The sequence below is a fragment of the Hyperolius riggenbachi genome, chromosome 7, assembly GCF_040937935.1.
Source record: "Hyperolius riggenbachi isolate aHypRig1 chromosome 7, aHypRig1.pri, whole genome shotgun sequence".
NCBI classification, from domain to species: Eukaryota; Metazoa; Chordata; class Amphibia; order Anura; family Hyperoliidae; genus Hyperolius; species Hyperolius riggenbachi.
The window spans coordinates 326,110,311-326,132,810 of record NC_090652.1 but is presented as its reverse complement, the minus strand read 5'-3'; the positions used below and the strand labels follow the sequence as shown (position 1 = coordinate 326,132,810).

The 22,500-nt window shown below is 50.5% G+C and overlaps 1 protein-coding gene across 1 annotated transcript in view; it reads left to right on the top strand.

Moving 5' to 3' along the window:
* Positions 1 to 1,881: 1,881 nt before the first annotated feature.
* Positions 1,882 to 22,500, top strand: part of DPP10 (dipeptidyl peptidase like 10) — a 647,445-nt gene continuing 626,826 nt past the window's right edge. The window contains exon 1 of the mRNA XM_068247444.1: positions 1,882 to 2,523. Coding sequence (XP_068103545.1) covers positions 2,467 to 2,523 — 57 coding nt within the window. The 5' untranslated portion in view covers positions 1,882 to 2,466. The remainder of the gene's footprint in view (positions 2,524 to 22,500) is intronic.

The following is a 22,500-nucleotide window of genomic DNA, read 5'->3' as shown; positions in this document are numbered from 1 at the left end:
ACACACACACACACACAGTACACACACACACAGTACACACACACACACACACTGTACACACACACACACAGATGGAGGGAGAAGAAGGATGGATGGGAGAGGGGGATGAATGGATGGAAAAAGGGAAGGATGGATGGATGGAGGTATGGATAGAGGTATGGATGGGAGAGGTGGATGAGATGTATGGAGGGATTTAATGTATGGAGGGATGGATGGATAGAGGGATGGATGGGAGAGGTGGGATGGGATGGATGGATGGATGGATGGATGGAGGGAGGGAGGGATGAATGGATGGGAGAGGTGGATGGATGGATGGATGGATGGATGGATGGAGGGATGGATGGGAGAGGGGGATAGATGGATAGAAGGATGCATGGGAGAGGTGGATGGGATGGATGGATGAAGGGATGGATGGAGGGATGGAGGGCGGGATGGATGGGAGACTGGATGGATGGATGGAGGGATGGATGGGAGACTGGATGGATGGATGGGAGAGGTGGATGGGATGGATGGATGACGGGATGGATGGATGGAGGGATGGATGGAGGGAGGGAGGAATGAATGGATGGGAGAGGTGGATGGGATGGATGGATGACGGGATGGATGGGAGAGGGGATGGATGGATGGAGGGATGGATGAATGTATGGATGGATGGATGACGGGATGGATGGGAGAGGGGATGGAGGGATGAATGGATGGGAGAGGGGGATAGATGGATAGAAGGATGCATGGGAGAGGAGGATGGATGGATGGATGGATGGGGATGGATGGAGGGGGATATGGGGATGGATGGATGAATGGATGGAGAGGTGGATGGGGATAGATGGATGGGATGGATGGAGGGATGGATGGAAGGATGGGGGGATGGATAGAAGGAAGGATGGATGGATGGATAGATGGATGGGAGAGGGGGATGGGATGGATGGATGACAGGATGGATGGGAGAGGTGGATGGGGATGGATGGATGGATGGATGGATGACGGGATGAATGGATGGGAGAGGGGGATAGATGGATAGAAGGATGGATGGGGATGCAGGGGAGAGGTGGATGGGATGATGGATGGGGATAGATGGATGGATGGGAGAGAGGGATGGATGGAGGGATGGATGGATGGATGGAAGGATGGGGGGATGGATGGATGGGAGAGGGGGATGGGATGATGGATGGATGGATGGATGGATGGGAGAGAGGGATGGATGGAGGGATGGATAGAGGGATGGATGGGAGAGGTGGATGGGATAGATAGATAGATAGATAGATAGATAGATAGATAGATAGATAGATAGAGGGATGGATGGAAGGATGAGGGGATGGATGGATGGATGGATGGATGGATGGGAGAGAGGGATGGATGGATGGGATGGATGGGTGGATGGAGATGGATGGGGGGATGGATGGATGGATAGATGGATGGATGGATAGATGGATGGATGGGTGGATGGGGATGGATGGGGGGATGGATGGATAGATGGATGTATGGAGGAATGGATGGATGGATGGGAGGAAGGATGGGGGATGGATGGATGGAAGGATGGAGGGATGGATGGATGGGAGGAAGGATGGAGGGATGGATGGAAGGATGGAGGGATGGATGGATGGGAGGAAGGATGGGGGATGGATGGATGGATGGAAGGAGGGATGGATGGATGGATGGAAGGATGGGGGATGGATGGATAGATAGGGTGGCTTCTATGAGGAGATACTGATGCATGGTTATGATATAAGCCTCCCAGTGATATATTCCTGTAGCATGTATAGAGAATGCCTGTCTGTCTATATGGATGGAGAGAGGGAGAGAGGGAGGGAGAGGAGGACACACGTCACCCTGTGCTGGAGAGAGGAGGAGGAGGGGAGATGAGGAGAAGGGGGGCTGTGTAGAGACAGAGGAGGAGGAGGATGCCCTGTAGCTGGGCGAGCTGTGGATGACATTCTATACAATGATGCTTCTGCTTTCCATTCTGCTACCTGCCTGTCTGCCAGAGATCCTCCAGCGTATGGTCACCTGAGAACCGGCCAGAATATCCCTCACAGGAGAACTACAGGGCCTGCTGGAGGAGCCAACATCACTGGGGAATTATTGTGGGTACCAGCTGGAGGAGACCACAGAAAACCATCACTTCAGAATGATTGCCACCTGACTGTTGGACCATCAACCACAGGAGACCCCAACAGGCCACCACTGGAGATTATTATCACCTGACTGCTGGAGCATCTACCGGAGGAGACCCCAACAGGCCACCACTGGAGATGATTATCACCTGACTGCTGGAGCATCTACCGGAGGAGACCCCAACAGGCCACCACTGGAGGATGATGAAGATCTGACTGCTGGAGCATCAACCAGAGGAGACCCCAACAGGCCACCACTGGAGATGATTGTTTTCTGACTCCTCCAGAGCCCATCACCGGAGGATAAATGTGATGCTGCAGCATTCCTGAGACTACAGTGATCTCCATCCACATCATGACAGCCATGAAGGATCAGCCAACTATAAGCAGGGCCAACCCTCCTGCAGAGCAGGTAATTTCTTCCTACCAGCTACCATCCCCTCGTGCCTCTTGCACAGCAGGTACTACCCCACCACTGGCTACCATCCCCTCATCCCTCCTGCAGATCAGGTGGTACCCTCCTCCCAGCTCCCCAAACCCTCCTACACAACATATAGTAACCTCTGCCCTGGCTACCATCCCCTCATCCCTCCTGCAGATCAGGTGGTACCCTCCTCCCAGCTCCCCAAACCCTCCTACACAACATATAGTAACCTCTGCCCTGGCTACTAGCCCCGCATCCCTCCTGCAGATCAGGTGGTACCCTCCTCCCAGCTCCCTAAACCCTCCTACACAACATACAGTAACCTCTGCCCTGGCTACCAGCCCCTCACCCTCTTGAGAACCGGTAATACCTTCTCCACTGGCTGCCAGCCCCCAGCCCACCCCCAGCAGGGCCGGGCCGAGGCATAGGCTGGAGAGGCTCCAGCCTCAGGGCGCAGTGTAGGAGGGGGCGCAGAATTCATTCAGCTGTAATTCCTAATTGTGTTTGAAGCAGAAAGAAATAAGAAAAGGAAATACATGCCTGTGACTGCAAGCCAGATAACTAGATATTAAGGTGTTGGGGAGGTTATGGGCCCTGGGGCACCTCTTAGTCTAATAGCAATCAGTGTATGACAGCTGGGGTGGGAGGGATGGAGGGGCGCACTTTGGTGTCTCAGCCTTGGGTGCTGGAGGACCTTGTCCCGGCTCTGACCCCCAGAGCTGGTAATGGCCTTCCAGCAGTAGCCAACCTCATCCTTGGGCCTTGCTCTATTGACCTCCTAACAATATACTAATATACGTGGGCTAATGACCCTTCTAACCTGTGTGTAGAGGAAGAAGCACCCTCCTGCACTACTGGCAAGATGCTGTAGAAGAAATAAAGGCCTCCTAGCTACAGGCCAGCCCTCCACAGAGCAGGAATAATCTAACCTCTGACAATTCAGCCGCCAAAACACCTGCTGTCCTGATACAATAGCCTTCCCTAAGTCACTGACCTTGTTGTAGAGACGGTAATAGTCCTCTCTAGACTACTGACTAACCTCCTACCCTCCTGTAGAGCGGCTGATACCCTTCCTCTGGCTATTAACCCCTTCAGTATGCTTTCAGAGGGGGAACTAGTCTCCCCAGGGCTACTGACCACTAAGGGCACACTGTAGAGTGGGTAATACCTTTACCCAACTACTGACTCACCTGGGGCTACTGCAGGTACCTCCACGACTCCTCAACCACCCCTGAATAACAGGCCATTCTCTTCCCTCGGCCACTATACATTTAAAGTGCCATGGTGGCCTAGTGGTTATCGCTCTTGCCTTGCAGCGCTGGATCCCCGGTTCGTATCCTAGCTGGGTCAAGAGCTGCAAGGAGTTTCTATGTTCTCCCTGTGTCGGCGCGGCTTTCCTCCAGGCATTCCGGTTTCCTCCCACATCCCAAAAACATACAGATACGTTAATTGGATTCCCCCTAAATTGGCCCTAGACTACAATACACACACTACACAATACATACATAGACATAGGACTATAGTAGGGATTAGATTGTGAGCTCCTCTGAGGGACATTTAAGTAACAAGACAATTTACTCTGTACAGCGCTGTGTAATATGTTGGCGCTATATAAATATTAAATAATAATAATACAGTGTAGTAACTTTATGACATGAGGATTAGGAGGACATGAATATTATACTGACCTTTGTGTGGCACGGCAGGTGTGAAGAATGAACCTGACCCCTCTCAGGGTACAAAGCAATGAAGGGATAATACCCTCCACACAACATGGTATGATTATGTACGGGGCTCAGAGGAGGAAAAGGTAAACTTACCTCATCTGAGGGTGAAGGTATCAGTGGTGAGGCTAGGAGAGCACATTCTCCAATCAGCCATGGTGGAGCCTAGCTCCTCAGTTAGGGCTCAGACACACTACAAGTACCTCATCTGAGGGTAAAGGTATCAGTGGTGAGGTCAGGAGAGCACATTCTCCAGTCAGCCATGGTGGAGCCTAGCTCCTCAGTAAGGGCTTAGACACACTACAAGTACCTCATCTGAGGGTAAAGGTATCAGTGGTAAGGTCAGGAGAGCAAATTCTCCAATCAACCATGGTGGAGCCGAGCTCCTCAGCTAGGGCTCAGACACACTACAAGTACCTCATCTGAGGGTAAAGGTATCAGTGGTGAGGTCAGGAGAGCACATTCTCCAGTCAGCCATGGTGGAGCCTAGCTCCTCAGTAAGGGCTTAGACACACTACAAGTACCTCATCTGAGGGTAAAGGTATCAGTGGTAAGGTCAGGAGAGCAAATTCTCCAATCAACCATGGTGGAGCCGAGCTCCTCAGCTAGGGCTCAGACACACTACAAGTACCTCATCTGAGGGTAAAGGTATCAGTGGTGAGGTCAGGAGAGCAAATTCTCCAGTCAGGGATAGATGGATAGAAGGATGCATGGGAGAGGTGGATGGGATGGATGGATGAAGGGATGGATGGAGGGATGGAGGGCGGGATGGATGGGAGACTGGATGGATGGATGGAGGGATGGATGGGAGACTGGATGGATGGATGGGAGAGAAATAAGAAAAGGAAATACATGCCTGTGACTGCAAGCCAGATAACTAGATATTAAGGTGTTGGGGAGGTTATGGGCCCTGGGGCACCTCTTAGTCTAATAGCAATCAGTGTATGACAGCTGGGGTGGGAGGGATGGAGGGGCGCACTTTGGTGTCTCAGCCTTGGGTGCTGGAGGATCTTGTCCCGGCTCTGACCCCCAGAGCTGGTAATGACCTTCCAGCAGTAGCCAACCTCATCCTTGGGCCTTGCTCTATTGACCTCCTAACAATATACTAATATACGTGGGCTAATGACCCCTCTAACCTGTGTGTAGAGGAAGAAGCACCCTCCTGCACTACTGGCAAGATGCTGTAGAAGAAATAAAGGCCTCCTAGCTACAGGCCAGCCCTCCACAGAGCAGGAATAATCTAACCTCTGACAATTCAGCCGCCAAAACACCTGCTGTCCTGATACAATAGCCTTCCCTAAGTCACTGACCTTGTTGTAGAGACGGTAATAGTCCTCTCTAGACTACTGACTAACCTCCTACCCTCCTGTAGAGCGGCTGATACCCTTCCTCTGGCTATTAACCCCTTCAGTATGCTTTCAGAGGGGGCACTAGTCTCCCCAGGGCTACTGACCACTAAGGGCACACTGTAGAGTGGGTAATGCCTTCACCCGACTACTGACTCACCTGGGGCTACTGCAGGTACCTCCACGACTCCTCAACCACCCCTGAATAACAGGCCATTCTCTTCCCTCGGCCACTATACATTCAAAGTGCCATGGTGGCCTAGTGGTTATCGCTCTTGCCTTGCAGCGCTGGATCCCCGGTTCGTATCCTAGCTGGGTCAAGAGCTGCAAGGAGTTTCTATGTTCTCCCCGTGTCGGCGCGGGTTTCCTCCAGGCATTCCGGTTTCCTCCCACATCCCAAAAACATACAGATACGTTAATTGGATTCCCCCTAAATTGGCCCTAGACTACAATACACACACTACACAATACATACATAGACATAGGACTATAGTAGGGATTAGATTGTGAGCTCCTCTGAGGGACATTTAAGTAACAAGACAATTTACTCTGTACAGCGCTGTGTAATATGTTGGCGCTATATAAATATTAAATAATAATAATACAGTGTAGTAACTTTATGACATGAGGATTAGGAGGACATGAATATTATACTGACCTTTGTGTGGCACGGCAGGTGTGAAGAATGAACCTGACCCCTCACAGTGTACAAAGCAATGAAGGGATAATACCCTCCGCACAACATGGTATGATTATGTACGGGGCTCAGAGGAGGAAAAGGTAAACGTACCTCATCTGAGGGTAAAGGTATCAGTGGTGAGGTCAGGAGAGCACATTCTCCAGTCAGCCATGGTGGAGCCTAGCTCCTCAGTTAGGGCTCAGACACACTACAAGTGCCTCATCTGAGGGTAAAGGTATCAGTGAGGTCAGGAGAGCAAATTCTCCAGTCAGCCATGGTGGAGCCTAGCTCCTCAGTTAGGGCTCAGACACACTACAAGTGCCTCATCTGAGGGTAAAGGTATCAGTGGTGAGGTCAGGAGAGCACATTCTCCAGTCAGCCATGGTGGAGCCTAGCTCCTCAGTAAGGGCTTAGACACACTACAAGTACCTCATCTGAGGGTAAAGGTATCAGTGGTGAGGTCAGGAGAGCAAATTCTCCAGTCAGCCATGGTGGAGCCTAGCTCCTCAGTTAGGGCTCAGACACACTACAAGTGCCTCATCTGAGGGTAAAGGTATCAGTGGTGAGGTCAGGAGAGCACATTCTCCAATCAGCCATGGTGGAGCCTAGCTCCTCAGTAAGGGCTTAGACACACTACAAGTACCTCATCTGAGGGTAAAGGTATCAGTGGTGAGGTCAGGAGAGCACATTCTCCAGCCAGCCATGGTGGAGCCGAGTTCCTCAGTTAGGGCTCAGACACACTACAAGTACCTCATCTGAGGGTAAATGTATCAGTGGTGAGGTCAGGAGAGCAAATTCTCCAGTCAGCCATGGTGGAGCCTAGCTCCTCAGTTAGGGCTCAGACACACTACAAGTGCCTCATCTGAGGGTAAAGGTATCAGTGGTGAGGTCAGGAGAGCACATTCTCCAGTCAGCCATGGTGGAGCCGAGCTCCTCAGTTAGGGCTCAGACACACTACAAGTGCCTCATCTGAGGGTAAAGGTATCAGTGGTGAGGTCAGGAGAGCACATTCTCCAATCAGCCATGGTGGAGCCTAGCTCCTCAGTTAGGGCTCAGACACACTACAAGTACCTCATCTGAGGGTAAAGGTATCAGTGGTGAGGTCAGGAGAGCACATTCTCCAGCCAGCCATGGTGGAGCCGAGTTCCTCAGTTATGGCTCAGACACACTACAAGTACCTCATCTGAGGGTAAATGTATCAGTGGTGAGGTCAGGAGAGCAAATTCTCCAGTCAGCCATGGTGGAGCCGAGCTCCTCAGTTAGGGCTCAGACACACTACAAGTGCCTCATCTGAGGGTAAAGGTATCAGTGGTGAGGTCAGGAGAGCACATTCTCCAATCAGCCATGGTGGAGCCTAGCTCCTCAGTTAGGGCTCAGACACACTACAAGTACCTCATCTGAGGGTAAAGGTATCAGTTGTGAGGTCAGGAGAGCAAATTCTCCAGCCAGCCATGGTGGAGCCGAGTTCCTCAGTTAGGGCTCAGACACACTACAAGTACCTCATCTGAGGGTAAATGTATCAGTGGTGAGGTCAGGAGAGCAAATTCTCCAGTCAGCCATGGTGGAGCCGAGCTCCTCAGTTAGGGCTCAGACACACTACAAGTACCTCATCTGAGGGTAAAGGTATCAGTGGTGAGGTCAGGAGACCACATTCTCCAATCAGCCATGGTGGAGCCTAGCTCCTCAGTTAGGGCTCAGACACACTACAAGTACCTCATCTGAGGGTAAAGGTATCAGTGGTGAGGTCAGGAGAGCACATTCTCCAGTCAGCCATGGTGGAGCCTAGCTCCTCAGTTAGGGCTCAGACACACTACAAGTACCTCATCTGAGGGTAAAGGTATCAGTGGTGAGGTCAGGAGAGCACATTCTCCAGTCAGCCATGGTGGAGCCTAGCTCCTCAGTTAGGGCTCAGACACACTACAAGTACCTCATCTGAGGGTAAAGGTATCAGTGGTGAGGTCAGGAGAGCACATTCTCCAGTCAGCCATGGTGGAGCCTAGCGCCTCAGTTAGGGCTCACACACACTACAAGTACCTCATCTGAGGGTAAAGGTATCAGTGAGGTCAGGAGAGCAAATTCTCCAATCAGCCATGGTGGAGCCTAGCTCTTCAGTTAGGGCTCAGACACACTACAAGTACCTCATCTGAGGGTAAAGGTATCAGTGGTGAGGTCAGGAGAGCAAATTCTCCAGTCAGCCATGGTGGAGCCTAGCTCCTCAGTTAGGGCTCAGACACACTACAAGTACCTCATCTGAGGGTAAAGGTATCAGTGGTGAGGTTAGGAGAGCACATTCTCCAGTCAGCCATGGTGGAGTCTAGCTCCTCAGTTAGGGCTCAGACACACTACAAGTACCTCATCTGAGGGTAAAGGTATCAGTGGTGAGGTCAGGAGAGCAAATTCTCCAATCAGCCATGGTGGAGCCTAGCTCCTCAGTTAGGGCTCAGACACACTACAAATACCTCATCTGAGGGTAAAAGTATCAGTGGTGAGGTCAGGAGAGCACATTCTCCAATCAGCCATGGTGGAGCCTAGCTCCTCAGTTAGGGCTCAGACACACTACAAGTACCTCATCTGAGGGTAAAGGTATCAGTGGTGAGGTCAGGAGAGCAAATTCTCCAATCAGCCATGGTGGAGTCTAGCTCCTCAGTTAGGGCTCAGACACACTACAAGTACCTCATCTGAGGGTAAAGGTATCAGTGGTGAGGTCAGGAGAGCACATTCTCCAATCAGCCATGGTGGAGCCGAGCTCCTCAGTTAGGGCTCAGACACACTACAAGTACCTCATCTGAGGGTAAAGGTATCAGTGAGGTCAGGAGAGCAAATTCTCCAATCAGCCATGGTGGAGCCTAGCTCTTCAGTTAGGGCTCAGACACACTACAAGTACCTCATCTGAGGGTAAAGGTATCAGTGGTGAGGTCAGGAGAGCAAATTCTCCAGTCAGCCATGGTGGAGCCTAGCTCCTCAGTTAGGGCTCAGACACACTACAAGTACCTCATCTGAGGGTAAAGGTATCAGTGGTGAGGTTAGGAGAGCACATTCTCCAGTCAGCCATGGTGGAGTCTAGCTCCTCAGTTAGGGCTCAGACACACTACAAGTACCTCATCTGAGGGTAAAGGTATCAGTGGTGAGGTCAGGAGAGCAAATTCTCCAATCAGCCATGGTGGAGCCTAGCTCCTCAGTTAGGGCTCAGACACACTACAAATACCTCATCTGAGGGTAAAAGTATCAGTGGTGAGGTCAGGAGAGCACATTCTCCAATCAGCCATGGTGGAGCCTAGCTCCTCAGTTAGGGCTCAGACACACTACAAGTACCTCATCTGAGGGTAAAGGTATCAGTGGTGAGGTCAGGAGAGCACATTCTCCAATCAGCTATGGTGGAGCCTAGCTCCTCAGTTAGGGCTCAGACACACTACAAGTACCTCATCTGAGGGTAAAGGTATCAGTGGTGAGGTTAGGAGAGCACATTCTCCAGTCAGCCATGGTGGAGCCTAGCTCCTCAGTTAGGGCTCAGACACACTACAAGTACCTCATCTGAGGGTAAAGGTATCAGTGGTGAGGTCAGGAGAGCACATTCTCCAATCAGCTATGGTGGAGCCTAGCTCCTCAGTTAGGGCTCAGACACACTACAAGTACCTCATCTGAGGGTAAAGGTATCAGTGGTGAGGTTAGGAGAGCACATTCTCCAGTCAGCCATGGTGGAGCCTAGCTCCTCAGTTAGGGCTCAGACACAATACAAGTACCTCATCTGAGGGTAAAGGTATCAGTGGTGAGGTCAGGAGAGCACATTCTCCAATCAGCCATGGTGGAGTCTAGCTCCTCAGTTAGGGCTCAGACACAATACAAGTACCTCATCTGAGGGTAAAGGTATCAGTGGTGAGGTCAGGAGAGCACATTCTCCAGTCAGCCATGGTGGAGCCTAGCTCCTCAGTTAGGGCTCAGACACACTACAAGTACCTCATCTGAGGGTAAAGGTATCAGTGGTGAGGTCAGGAGAGCACATTCTCCAATCAGCCATGGTGGAGTCTAGCTCCTCAGTTAGGGCTCAGACACAATACAAGTACCTCATCTGAGGGTAAAGGTATCAGTGGTGAGGTCAGGAGAGCACATTCTCCAGTCAGCCATGGTGGAGCCTAGCTCCTCAGTTAGGGCTCAGACACACTACAAGTACCTCATCTGAGGGTAAAGGTATCAGTGGTGAGGTCAGGAGAGCACATTCTCCAATCAGCCATGGTGGAGTCTAGCTCCTCAGTTAGGGCTCAGACACAATACAAGTACCTCATCTGAGGGTAAAGGTATCAGTGGTGAGGTCAGGAGAGCACATTCTCCAGTCAGCCATGGTGGAGCCTAGCTCCTCAGTTAGGGCTCAGACACACTACAAGTACCTCATCTGAGGGTAAAGGTATCAGTGAGGTCAGGAGAGCACATTCTCCAATCAGCCATGGTGGAGCCTAGCTCCTCAGTTAGGGCTCAGACACACTACAAGTACCTCATCTGAGGGTAAAGGTATCCGTGGTGAGGTCAGGAGAGAACATTCTTCAGTCAGCCATGGTGGAGCCTAGCTCCTCAGTTAGGGCTCAGACACACTACAAGTACCTCATCTGAGGGTAAAGGTATCCGTGGTGAGGTCAGGAGAGAACATTCTTCAGTCAGCCATGGTGGAGCCTAGCTCCTCAGTTAGGGCTCAGACACACTACAAGTGCCTCATCTGAGGGTAAAGGTATCCGTGGTGAGGTCAGGAGAGAACATTCTTCAGTCAGCCATGGTGGAGCCTAGCTCCTCAGTTAGGGCTCAGACACACTACAAGTACCTCATCTGAGGGTAAAGGTATCAGTGGTGAGGTCAGGAGAGCAAATTCTCCAATCAGCCATGGTGGAGCCTAGCTCCTCAGTAAGGGCTCAGACACACTACAAGTACCTCATCTGAGGGTAAAGGTATCAGTGGTGAGGTCAGGAGAGCACATTCTCCAGTCAGCCATGGTGGAGCCTAGCTCCTCAGTTAGGGCTCAGACACACTACAAGTACCTCATCTGAGGGTAAAGGTATCAGTGGTGAGGTCAGGAGAGCACATTCTCCAATCAGCTATGGTGGAGCCTAGCTCCTCAGTTAGGGCTCAGACACACTACAAGTACCTCATCTGAGGGTAAAGGTATCAGTGGTGAGGTCAGGAGAGCACATTCTCCAGTCAGCCATGGTGGAGCCTAGCTCCTCAGTTAGGGCTCAGACACACTACAAGTACCTCATCTGAGGGTAAAGGTATCAGTGGTGAGGTCAGGAAAGCAAATTCTCCAATCAGCCATGGTGGAGTCTAGCTCCTCAGTTAGGGCTCAGACACACTACAAGTACCTCATCTGAGGGTAAAGGTATCAGTGGTGAGGTCAGGAGAGCACATTCTCCAATCAGCAATGGAGGAGTCGAGCTCCTCAGTTAGGGCTCAGACACAATACAAGTACCTCATCTGAGGGTAAAGGTATCAGTGGTGAGGTCAGGAGAGCAAATTCTCCAATCAGCCATGGTGGAGTCTAGCTCCTCAGTTAGGGCTCAGACACAATACAAGTACCTCATCTGAGGGTAAAGGTATCAGTGGTGAGGTCAGGAGAGCACATTCTCCAATCAGCTATGGTGGAGCCTAGCTCCTCAGTTAGGGCTCAGACACACTACAAGTACCTCATCTGAGGGTAAAGGTATCAGTGGTGAGGTCAGGAGAGCACATTCTCCAGTCAGCCATGGTGGAGCCTAGCTCCTCAGTTAGGGCTCAGACACACTACAAGTACCTCATTCGAGGGTAAAGGTATCAGTGGTGAGGTCAGAAGAGCACATTCTCCAATCAGCCATGGTGGAGTCGAGCTCCTCAGTTAGGGCTCAGACACACTACAAGTACCTCATCTGAGGGTAAAGGTATCAGTGGTGAGGTCAGGAGAGCACATTCTCCAATCAGCCATGGTGGAGCCTAGCTCCTCAGTTAGGGCTCAGACACACTACAAGTGCCTCATCTGAGGGTAAAGGTATCAGTGGTGAGGCTAGGAGAGCACATTCTCCAGTCAGCCATGGTGGAGCCTAGCTCCTCAGTTAGGGCTCACACACACTACAAGTACCTCATCTGAGGGTAAAGGTATCAGTGGTGAGGTCAGGAGAGCACATTCTCCAATCAGCCATGGTGGAGCCTAGATCCTCAGTTAGGGCTCAGACACACTACAAGTACCTCATCTGAGGGTAAAGGTATCAGTGGTGAGGTCAGGAGAGCACATTCTCCAATCAGCCATGGTGGAGCCTAGCTCCTCAGTTAGGGCTCAGACACACTACAAGTACCTCATCTGAGGGTAAAGGTATCAGTGGTGAGGCTAGGAGAGCACATTCTCCAGTCAGCCATGGTGGAGCCTAGCGCCTCAGTTAGGGCTCAGACACACTACAAGTACCTCATCTGAGGGTAAAGGTATCAGTGGTGAGGTTAGGAGAGCACATTCTCCAATCAGCCATGGTGGAGCCTAGCTCCTCAGTTAGGGCTCAGACACACTACAAGTACCTCATCTGAGGGTAAAGGTATCAGTGAGGTCAGGAGAGCAAATTCTCCAATCAGCCATGGTGGAGCCTAGCTCCTCAGTTAGGGCTCAGACACACTACAAGTACCTCATCTGAGGGTAAAGGTATCAGTGGTGAGGTCAGGAGAGCACATTCTCCAATCAGCCATGGTGGAGCCTAGCTCCTCAGTTAGGGCTCAGACACACTACAAGTACCTCATCTGAGGGTAAAGGTATCAGTGGTGAGGCTAGGAGAGCACATTCTCCAGTCAGCCATGGTGGAGCCTAGCGCCTCAGTTAGGGCTCAGACACACTACAAGTACCTCATCTGAGGGTAAAGGTATCAGTGGTGAGGTTAGGAGAGCACATTCTCCAATCAGCCATGGTGGAGCCTAGCTCCTCAGTTAGGGCTCAGACACACTACAAGTACCTCATCTGAGGGTAAAGGTATCAGTGAGGTCAGGAGAGCAAATTCTCCAATCAGCCATGGTGGAGCCTAGCTCCTCAGTTAGGGCTCAGACACACTACAAGTACCTCATCTGAGGGTAAAGGTATCAGTGGTGAGGCTAGGAGAGCACATTCTCCAGTCAGCCATGGTGGAGCCTAGCGCCTCAGTTAGGGCTCAGACACACTACAAGTACCTTTCTCAGCAATTTTTGGCAATCTGTGCTTTTTAAAAAATGCTCCCATTGACTTATATTAAAATCACAATAAATTTTACAGGGATTATAATATAAGTCAATTGGAGCAATTTCTAAAAGACTCCCGGAAGCTCTGATAGCCTAAAACTGTTCAGAAAAGCGCTTATATTGTGTCTGAGCCCTACTCTCTGTATCTCCCTGAGGAAGTAGGAACCTCGTCCCAAGAAACGCAGCACAATCTATAAGAGTTGTGATTATTTGGATTAATAAAATTACAGTTCTTAACCCAATCATTGAGGTTTGTTTTTCCTGAGAGTGGTCAATTGTACCTTCACCTCCTCTGTTTTAAACTGTTGTTATTAATTTGATTTCACTTTGGTGCCTCGTAATAATCCTGAAACTTTCTGCCCTTAACTCCACCTCCTCCTTCACAGGAGATATCCTCCCCAGGGACCTGACCCCTCCAAGCCTCCTGTAGAGAATGTAATATCCTCCTCTGGGATACTGACCCCTCCAACCCTCCTGTAGAGAATGTAATATCCTGAACTGGCCTACTGACACCTCCAAGTCTCCTGTAGAGAATGTAATATCCTCCCCTGGCCTACTGACCCCTCCAAGTCTCCTGTAGAGAATGTAATATCCTCCCCTGGGATACTGACCCCTCCAAGCCTCCTGTAGAGAACATAATATCCTCAACTGGCCTACTGACCCCTCCAAGTCTCCTGTAGAGAACGTAATATCCTCATCTGGCCTACTGACCTCTCCAAGCCTCCAGTAGGGAATGTAATATCCTTCCCTGGGCTACTGACACCTCCAAGTCTCCTGTAGAGAATGTAATATCCTCCTCTGGGATACTGACCCCTCCAAGCCTCCTGTAGAGAGTGTAATATCCTGAACTGGCCTACCGACCCCTCCAAGTCTCCTGTAGAGAATGTAATATCCTCCCCTGGCCTACTGACCCCTCCAAGTCTCCTGTAGAGAATGTAATATCCTCCCCTGGCCTATTGACCCCTCCAGGTCTCCTGTAGGGAATGTAATATCCTCCCCTGGGATACTGACCTCTCCAAGCCACCTGTAGAGAACATAATATCCTCCACTGGCCTACTGACCCCTCCAAGTCTTCTGTAGAGAATGTAATATCCTCCCCTGGCCTACTGACCTCTCCAAGCCTCCAGTAGGGAATGTAATATCCTTCCCTGGGCTACTGACACCTCCAAGTCTCCTGTAGAGAATGTAATATCCACAACTGGCCTACTGACCCCTCCAAGTCTCCTGTAAAGAACGTAATATCCTCCCCTGGGCTACTGACCCCTTCAAGTCTCCTGTAGAGAATGTAATATCCTCAACTGGCCTACTGACCCCTCCAAGTCTCCAGTAGAGAACGTAATATCCTCCCCTGGGATACTGAGCCCTCCAAGTCTCCTGTAGAGAATGTAATATCCTCCCATGGCCTACTGACCCCTCCAAGTCTCCGGTAGAGAATGTAATATCCTCCACTGGCCTACTGACCCCTACAAGCCTCCTATAGAGAATGTAATATCCTCCCCTAGGATACTGAGCCCTCCAAGTCTCCTGTAGGGAATGTAATATCCTCCCCTGGCCTACTGACCCCTCCAAGTCTCCGGTAGAGAATGTAATATCCTCCACTGGCCTACTGACCCATACAAGCCTCCTATAGAGAATGTAATATCCTCCCCTGGCCTACGGACATGTCAAAGCCTCCTGTAAAAAACGTAATATCCTCAACTGGCCTACTCACCTCTCCAAGTCTCCGGTAGAGAATGTAATATCCTCCCATGGCCTACTGACCCCTCCAAGTCTCCTGTAGAGAATGTAATATCCTCCCCTGGCCTACTGACCCCTCCAAGTCTCCTGTAGAGAATGTAATATCCTCCTCTGGGATACTGACCCCTCCAAGCCTACTGTAGAGAACATAATATCCTCCACTGGCCTACTGACCACTCCAAGTCTCCTGTAGAGAATGTAATATCCTCCCCTGGCCTACTGACCCCTCCAAGTCTCCTGTAGAGAATGTAATATCCTCCCCTGGCCTACTGACCCCTCCAAGTCTCCTGTAGAGAATGTAATATCCTCCCCTGGCCTACTGACCCCTCCAAGTCTCCGGTAGAGAATGTAATATCCTCCACTGGCCTACTGACCCCTACAAGCCTCCTATAGAGAATGTAATATCCTCCCCTAGGATACTGAGCCCTCCAAGTCTCCTGTAGGGAATGTAATATCCTCCCGTGGCCTACTGACCCCTCCAAGTCTCCTGTAGAGAATGTAATATCCTGAACTGGCCTACTGACACCTCCAAGTCTCCTGTAGAGAATGTAATATCCTCCCCTGGCCTACTGACCCCTCCAAGTCTCCTGTAGAGAATGTAATATCCTCCCCTGGGATACTGACCCCTCCAAGCCTCCTGTAGAGAACATAATATCCTCCACTGGCCTACTGACCCCTCCAAGTCTCCTGTAGAGAACGTAATATCCTCATCTGGCCTACTGACCTCTCCAAGCCTCCAGTAGGGAATGTAATATCCTTCCCTGGGCTACTGACACCTCCAAGTCTCCTGTAGAGAATGTAATATCCTCCTCTGGGATACTGACCCCTCCAAGCCTCCTGTAGAGAATGTAATATCCTGAACTGGCCTACTGACACCTCCAAGTCTCCTGTAGAGAATGTAATATCCTCCCCTGGCCTACTGACCCCTCCAAGTCTCCTGTAGAGAATGTAATATCCTCCCCTGGCCTATTGACCCCTCCAAGTCTCCTGTAGGGAATGTAATATCCTCCCCTGGGATACTGACCCCTCCAAGCCTCCTGTAGAGAACATAATATCCTCCACTGGCCTACTGACCCCTCCAAGTCTTCTGTAGAGAATGTAATATCCTCCCTTGGCCTACTGACCTCTCCAAGCCTCCAGTAGGGAATGTAATATCCTTCCCTGGGCTACTGACACCTCCAAGTCTCCTGTAGAGAATGTAATATCCGCAACTGGCCTACTGACCCCTCCAAGTCTCCTGTAAAGAACGTAATATCCTCCCCTGGGCTACTGACCCCTTCAAGTCTCCTGTAGAGAATGTAATATCCTCAACTGGCCTACTGACCCCTCCAAGTCTCCAGTAGAGAACGTAATATCCTCCCCTGGGATACTGAGCCCTCCAAGTCTCCTGTAGAGAATGTAATATCCTCCCCTGGCCTACTGACCCCTCCAAGTCTCCGGTAGAGAATGTAATATCCTCCACTGGCCTACTGACCCCTACAAGCCTCCTATAGAGAATGTAATATCCTCCCCTAGGATACTGAGCCCTCCAAGTCTCCTGTAGGGAATGTAATATCCTCCCCTGGCCTACTGACCCCTCCAAGTCTCCGGTAGAGAATGTAATATCCTCCACTGGCCTACTGACCCCTACAAGCCTCATATAGAGAATGTAATATCCTCCCCTGGCCTACGGACATGTCAAAGCCTCCTGTAAAAAACGTAATATCCTCAACTGGCCTACTCACCTCTCCAAGTCTCCGGTAGAGAATGTAATATCCTCCCCTGGCCTACTGACCCCTCCAAGTCTCCTGTAGAGAATGTAATATCCTCCCCTGGCCTACTGACCCCTCCAAGTCTCCTGTAGAGCATGTAATATCCTCCTCTGGGATACTGACCCCTCCAAGTCTCCTGTAGAGAACATAATATCCTCCACTGGCCTACTGACCACTCCAAGTCTCCTGTAGAGAATGTACTATCCTCCCCTGGGCTACTGACCACTCCAAGTCTCCTGTAGAGAACGTAATATCCTCATCTATCCTACTGACCTCTCCAAGCCTCCAGTAGGGAATGTAATATCCTTCCCTGGGCTACTGACACCTCCAAGTCTCCTGTAGAGAATGTAATATCCTCAACTGGCCTACTGACCCCTCCAAGTCTCCTGTAAAGAACGTAATATCCTCCCCTGGGCTACTGACCCTTTCAAGTCTCCTGTAGAGAATGTAATATTCTCAACTGGCCTACTGACCCATCCAAGTCTCCGGTAGAGAATGTAATATCCTCCACTGGCCTACTGACCCCTACAAGCCTCCTATAGAGAATGTAATATCCTCCCCTAGGATACTGAGCCCTCCAAGTCTCCTGTAGGGAATGTAATATCCTCCCCTGGCCTACTGACCCCTCCAAGTCTCCGGTAGAGAATGTAATATCCTCCACTGGCCTACTGACCCCTCCAAGTCTCCTGTAGAGAATGTAATATCCTCCACTGGCCTACTGACCCCTACAAGCCTCCTATAGAGAATGTAATATCCTCCCCTAGGATACTGAGCCCTCCAAGTGTCCTGTAGGGAATGTAATATCCTCCCCTGGCCTACTGACCCCTCCAAGTCTCCTGTAGAGAATGTAATATCCTGAACTGGCCTACTGACACCTCCAAGTCTCCTGTAGAGAATGTAATATCCTCCCCTGGCCTACTGACCCCTCCAAGTCTCCTGTAGAGAATGTAATATCCTCCCCTGGGATACTGACCCCTCCAAGCCTCCTGTAGAGAACATAATATCCTCCACTGGCCTACTGACCCCTCCAAGTCTCCTGTAGAGAACGTAATATCCTCATCTGGCCTACTGACCTCTCCAAGCCTCCAGTAGGGAATGTAATATCCTTCCCTGGGCTACTGACACCTCCAAGTCTCCTGTAGAGAATGTAATATCCTCCTCTGGGATACTGACCCCTCCAAGCCTCCTGTAGAGAATGTAATATCCTGAACTGGCCTACTGACACCTCCAAGTCTCCTGTAGAGAATGTAATATCCTCCCCTGGCCTACTGACCCCTCCAAGTCTCCTGTAGAGAATGTAATATCCTCCCCTGGCCTATTGACCCCTCCAAGTCTCCTGTAGGGAATGTAATATCCTCCCCTGGGATACTGACCCCTCCAAGCCTCCTGTAGAGAACATAATATCCTCCACTTGCCTACTGACCCCTCCAAGTCTTCTGTAGAGAATGTAATATCCTCCCTTGGCCTACTGACCTCTCCAAGCCTCCAGTAGGGAATGTAATATCCTTCCCTGGGCTACTGACACCTCCAAGTCTCCTGTAGAGAATGTAATATCCGCAACTGGCCTACTGACCCCTCCAAGTCTCCTGTAAAGAACGTAATATCCTCCCCTGGGCTACTGACCCCTTCAAGTCTCCTGTAGAGAATGTAATATCCTCAACTGGCCTACTGACCCCTCCAAGTCTCCGGTAGAGAATGTAATATCCTCCACTGGCCTACTGACCCCTACAAGCCTCCTATAGAGAATGTAATATCCTCCCCTAGGATACTGAGCCCTCCAAGTCTCCTGTAGGGAATGTAATATCCTCCCCTGGCCTACTGACCCCTCCAAGTCTCCGGTAGAGAATGTAATATCCTCCACTGGCCTACTGACCCCTACAAGCCTCCTATAGAGAATGTAATATCCTCCCCTGGCCTACGGACATGTCAAAGCCTCCTGTAAAAATCCTCAACTGGCCTACTCACCTCTCCAAGTCTCCGGTAGAGAATGTAATATCCTCCCCTGGCCTACTGACCCCTCCAAGTCTCCTGTAGAGAATGTAATATCCTCCCCTGGCCTACTGACCCCTCCAAGTCTCCTGTAGAGAATGTAATATCCTCCTCTGGGATACTGACCCCTCCAAGTCTCCTGTAGAGAACATAATATCCTCCACTGGCCTACTGACCACTCCAAGTCTCCTGTAGAGAATGTACTATCCTCCCCTGGGCTACTGACCACTCCAAGTCTCCTGTAGAGAACGTAATATCCTCATCTGGCCTACTGACCTCTCCAAGCCTCCAGTAGGGAATGTAATATCCTCAACTGGCCTACTGACCCCTCCAATTCTCCTGTAAAGAACTTAATATCCTCCCCTGGGCTACTGACCCTTTCAAGTCTCCTGTAGAGAATGTAATATTCTCAACTGGCCTACTGACCCATCCAAGTCTCCGGTAGAGAATGTAATATCCTCCACTGGCCTACTGACCCCTACAAGCCTCCTATAGAGAATGTAATATCCTCCCCTAGGATACTGAGCCCTCCAAGTCTCCTGTAGAGAATGTAATATCCTCAACTGGCCTACTGACCCCTCCAAGTCTCCTGTAAAGAACGTAATATCCTCCCCTGGGCTACTGACCCTTTCAAGTCTCCTGTAGAGAATGTAATATTCTCAACTGGCCTACTGACCCATCCAAGTCTCCGGTAGAGAATGTAATATCCTCCACTGGCCTACTGACCCCTACAAGCCTCCTATAGAGAATGTAATATCCTCCCCTAGGATACTGAGCCCTCCAAGTCTCCTGTAGGGAATGTAATATCCTCCCCTGGGCTACTGACCCCTCCAAGTCTCCGGTAGAGAATGTAATATCCTCCACTGGCCTACTGACCCCTACAAGCCTTCTATAGAGAATGAAATATCCTCCCCTGGCCTACGGACATGTCAAAGCCTCCTGTAAAAAACGTAATATCCTCCCCTGGCCTACTGACCCCTCCAAGTCTCCTGTAGGGAATGTAATATCCTCCCCTGGCCTACTGACCCCTCCAAGTCTTCTGTAGAGAATGTAATATCCTCCCCTGGCCTACTGACCCCTCCAAGTCTCCTGTAGAGAATGTAATATCCTCCCCTGGCCTACTGACCCCTCCAAGTCTCCTGTAGAGAATGTAATATCCTCAACTGGCCTACTGACACCTCCAAGTCTCCTGTAGAGAATGTAATATCCTCAACTAGCCTACTGACCCCTCCAAGTCTCCTGTAAAGAACGTAATATCCTCCCCTGGGCTACTGACTACTTCAAGTCTTCTGTAGAGAATGTAATATTCTCAACTGGCCTACTGAGCCCTCCAAGTCTCCAGTAGAGAACGTAATATCCTCCCCTAGGATACTGAGCCCTCCAAGTCTCCTGTAGAGAATGTAATATCCTCCCCTGACCTACTGACCCCTCCAAGTCTCCTGTAGAGAATGTAATATCCTCCCCTGGCCTACTGACCCCTCCAAGCCTCCTGTAGAGAATGTAATATCCTCCCCTGGCCTACTGACCCCTCCAAGTCTCCTGTAGGGAATGTAATATCCTCCCCTGGGATACTGACCCCTCCAAGTCTCCTGTAGGGAACGTAATATCCCCATCTGGCCTACTGACCTCTCCAAGCCTCCTGTAGGGAATGTAATATCCTTCCCTGGCCTACTGACCCCTCCAAGCCTCCTGTAGAGAATGTAATATCCTCCCCTGGCCTACTGACCCCTCCAAGTCTCCTGTAGGGAATGTAATATCCTCCCCTGGGATACTGACCCCTCCAAGTCTCCTGTAGGGAACGTAATATCCCCATCTGGCCTACTGACCTCTCCAAGCCTCCTGTAGGGAATGTAATATCCTCCCCTAGCCTACTGACCCCTCCAAGTCTCCTGTAGAGAATGTAATATCCTCCCCTGGCCTACTGACCCCCTCCAAGCCTCCTGTAGAGAACATAATATCCTCCACTGGCCTACTGACCCCTCCAAGTCTCCTGTAGAGAACATAATATCCTCCCCTGGGCTACTGACCCCTCCAAGTCTCCTGTAGAGAACATAATATCCTCCACTGGCCTACTGACCCCTCCAAGTCTTCTGTAGAGAATGTAATATCCTCATCTGGCCTACTGACCTCTCCAAGCCTCCAGTAGGGAATGTAATATCCTTCCCTGGGCTACTGACACCTCCAAGTCTCCTGTAGAGAATGTAATATCCTCCTCTGGGATACTGACCCCTCCAAGCCTCCTGTAGAGAATGTAATATCCTGAACTGGCCTACTGACACCTCCAAGTCTCCTGTAGAGAATGTAATATCCTCCCCTGGCCTACTGACCCCTCCAAGTCTCCTGTAGAGAATGTAATATCCTCCCCTGGCCTATTGACCCCTCCAAGTCTCCTGTAGGGAATGTAATATCCTCCCCTGGGATACTGACCCCTCCAAGCCTCCTGTAGAGAACATAATATCCTCCACTTGCCTACTGACCCCTCCAAGTCTTCTGTAGAGAATGTAATATCCTCCCTTGGCCTACTGACCTCTCCAAGCCTCCAGTAGGGAATGTAATATCCTTCCCTGGGCTACTGACACCTCCAAGTCTCCTGTAGAGAATGTAATATCCGCAACTGGCCTACTGACCCCTCCAAGTCTCCTGTAAAGAACGTAATATCCTCCCCTGGGCTACTGACCCCTTCAAGTCTCCTGTAGAGAATGTAATATCCTCAACTGGCCTACTGACCCCTCCAAGTCTCCAGTAGAGAACGTAATATCCTCCCCTGGGATACTGAGCCCTCCAAGTCTCCTGTAGAGAATGTAATATCCTCCCCTGGCCTACTGACCCCTCCAAGTCTCCGGTAGAGAATGTAATATCCTCCACTGGCCTACTGACCCCTACAAGCCTCCTATAGAGAATGTAATATCCTCCCCTAGGATACTGAGCCCTCCAAGTCTCCTGTAGGGAATGTAATATCCTCCCCTGGCCTACTGACCCCTCCAAGTCTCCGGTAGAGAATGTAATATCCTCCACTGGCCTACTGACCCCTACAAGCCTCCTATAGAGAATGTAATATCCTCCCCTGGCCTACGGACATGTCAAAGCCTCCTGTAAAAATCCTCAACTGGCCTACTCACCTCTCCAAGTCTCCGGTAGAGAATGTAATATCCTCCCCTGGCCTACTGACCCCTCCAAGTCTCCTGTAGAGAATGTAATATCCTCCCCTGGCCTACTGACCCCTCCAAGTCTCCTGTAGAGAATGTAATATCCTCCTCTGGGATACTGACCCCTCCAAGTCTCCTGTAGAGAACATAATATCCTCCACTGGCCTACTGACCACTCCAAGTCTCCTGTAGAGAATGTACTATCCTCCCCTGGGCTACTGACCACTCCAAGTCTCCTGTAGAGAACGTAATATCCTCATCTGGCCTACTGACCTCTCCAAGCCTCCAGTAGGGAATGTAATATCCTCAACTGGCCTACTGACCCCTCCAATTCTCCTGTAAAGAACTTAATATCCTCCCCTGGGCTACTGACCCTTTCAAGTCTCCTGT